This window comes from Octopus sinensis, linkage group LG5, assembly GCF_006345805.1.
Source record: "Octopus sinensis linkage group LG5, ASM634580v1, whole genome shotgun sequence".
In the NCBI taxonomy this organism is placed as follows: domain Eukaryota; kingdom Metazoa; phylum Mollusca; class Cephalopoda; order Octopoda; family Octopodidae; genus Octopus; species Octopus sinensis.
This window is the reverse complement of record NC_043001.1, coordinates 133,145,423-133,147,922: the sequence shown is the minus strand read 5'-3', so window position 1 is coordinate 133,147,922 and position 2,500 is coordinate 133,145,423. Positions and strand designations below refer to the sequence as shown.

General features: G+C 37.1%; 1 protein-coding gene across 1 annotated transcript in view; it reads right to left on the bottom strand.

Annotated features, from left to right (window-relative positions):
- The window catches only part of LOC118763570, a 54,758-nt gene that overhangs the window by 23,285 nt on the left and 28,973 nt on the right, over positions 1–2,500 (bottom strand). Inside the window, exons 7-8 of the mRNA XM_036503152.1 lie at positions 2,423–2,500; positions 604–866 (exon numbers count right to left, since the gene is read on the bottom strand). The exon at positions 2,423–2,500 is cut by the window's right edge and continues 24 nt beyond it. Of these exons, the coding sequence (XP_036359045.1) occupies positions 604–866; positions 2,423–2,500 (341 nt within the window). The remainder of the gene's footprint in view (positions 1–603; positions 867–2,422) is intronic.

Genomic DNA, 2,500 nt, shown 5'->3' with positions numbered 1-2,500 from the left:
TTGGTCAGCCTAGGGATATAGTAGAAGATACTTGCTCAAGATGCCACAAAGTGGGATTGAAACCAAACCCATGTGTTAAGGAAGCAAACTACTTAACCACATATCCATATCTAAACAGAACATGCAAAAGATATTGTCATAAAATATGATATAATTTTACTCGATAACACCATAATATCTTTATATATAAAAGAAAGGTTGTGTGTCTGTCTACTCCGATTTAGATTCCTAACTACTCCCACATTTTGCGGTGCAGTGCAACCAAAACCGGGTATCTTATAGTCGTGATTCATATCGAGCCCTTCTGGGTATTAGCGCGCGTCTACGATGAGTCGACGATTTAAAAAAAAAATTACCATCATTTTTTTCCATTTAAATGCATTTTTTCGCTATTATATAAGGGAAGTAACTCTCTAAGAATGTCTACGATGAGTCAACGATTTAAAAAAAATTTACCATCATTTTTTCCAATTTTTAATGCATTTTTTTGCTATTTTTTGGCTATAACTCTCTAAAAATGCTTATATAGTTATTTCCCTTACAAACCCGAGCAACGCCGGGCGATACTGCTAGTATGATATAAAAATCATTTGGGGCACTTACATAAACTTTACCACTCGTGTCCATATAAATATTCAGTCCATTTATTGTGACATTCGCCGTCCTGTAGCGCCGTGTTCCAAATGATAGCATAAGTTCATTACTGAATAGCGTTGTGGAGTAGACAGATAGCTTTGTGTCATCACTCTGACCAGCAGTCGTTGTTAATTCTACAGGACATGTAGAGAGGTAGTGGATCATCTGACCGTCGTATGTTCGGTAACGAGATAATCCAGACACCAAGCAGGAACATACACCTAGGGTGCCTGTGAGAAGAAAAAGGACAATAAAGAAAATATATACTTTTGAAAATTAACAATGTGGCTGGTCAAAATAATTATCATCTTTAACATCATATTTTGGTATCAAATAAATGTTTCTCTCTTTTGTTCCACAAGATGAACTAAACTCGGAGTATGTAACACATTCTTGTACATTATTTACATTTGACGTATATTTGTCCTCATCTTGTTTGTTGTTAACACAACGTTTCGGCTGATATACCCTCCAGCCTTCATCAGGTGTCTTGGGGAAATTTCGCACCTGGGTTCTCATTCCTAAGGTATTTTTCGATGTTATTATTATTATTATTATTATTATTATTATTATTATTATTATTATTATTATTGTTGTTGTTGTTGTTGTTGTTGTTGTTGTTGTTGTTGTTATTATTATTATTATTATTATTATTATTATTATATTATTATTATTAGGCTCAGCGGTTAGAGCGTCGAGCTTACGATCGTGAGGTTGTGAGCTCGAATCCCGGACCGGGCTGCGTGTTGTGTTCTTGAGCAAGGCACTTTATTTCACGTTGCTCCAGTTCACTCAGCTGTAGAAATGAGTTGCGACGTCACAGGTGCCAAGCTGTATCGACCTTTGTCTTTCCCTTGGATAACACTGGTGTCGTGGAGAGGGGAGGCTGGTATGCATGGGCGACTGCTGGTCTTCCATAAACAACCTTGCCCAGACTTGTGTCTAGGAGGGTAACTTTCTAGGTGCAATCCCATGGTCATTCATGACCGAAGGGGGTCTTTACCTTATTATTATTATTATTATTATTATTATTATTATTATTATTATTATTATTATTCAGGTCACTGCTTGGAATCGAACTCGGAACCTTGGGGTTAGTAGCCCGCGCTCTTAACCACTACGCCATATGCCCGTTGTTATTCTTGATAATAACACTTGTTACTGACAGGAATGTGGGAACATGGTATAAGTTAATCCAAAGACCTAATTTTCAGAAATATGACAGTGTTTATAAGAAATATATGTCCTCAAATACTGTGACTGGTGTCTATTGACTTAATCAATCTCACCCAATACTCAACTGATGCTTGCTCGACGCTGGCAGAATAGAAGACACTCACAGCAGAATTTAAACTTAAAATAGACTTTAGTTGCGCCGAAGATATTTGTCCAAGCTGCCGTGCACTGGGATTGAACGCAAGCTTAAATAGTTCCTACAGAAACATCTTAACCATGCATTCGTTCATGCATCCACAATGAAGAAATGACAACGAGTTTTAATGTATTGGGGGCAATACTATGAGTTTGATCCATCACGTGATATGATCCGTGATTTGATCCATCACATGATATGATCCGTGATTTGATCCATCACATGATATGATCCGTGATTTGATCCATCACGTGATATGATCCGTGATTTGATCCATCACATGATATGATCCGTGATTTGATCCATCACATGATATGATCCGTGATTTGATCCATCACGTGATTTGATCTGTGATTTGATCCGCCTCAATGGATTACAATGCCTCTGAAAGCAAAAATAACAATATAAACTTACTTCTACATGTTGTAACTCCATCACCGTACAGTCCTACATGGCATCTACATTTGTTTTCTTCACATGTAGCATTTTCAT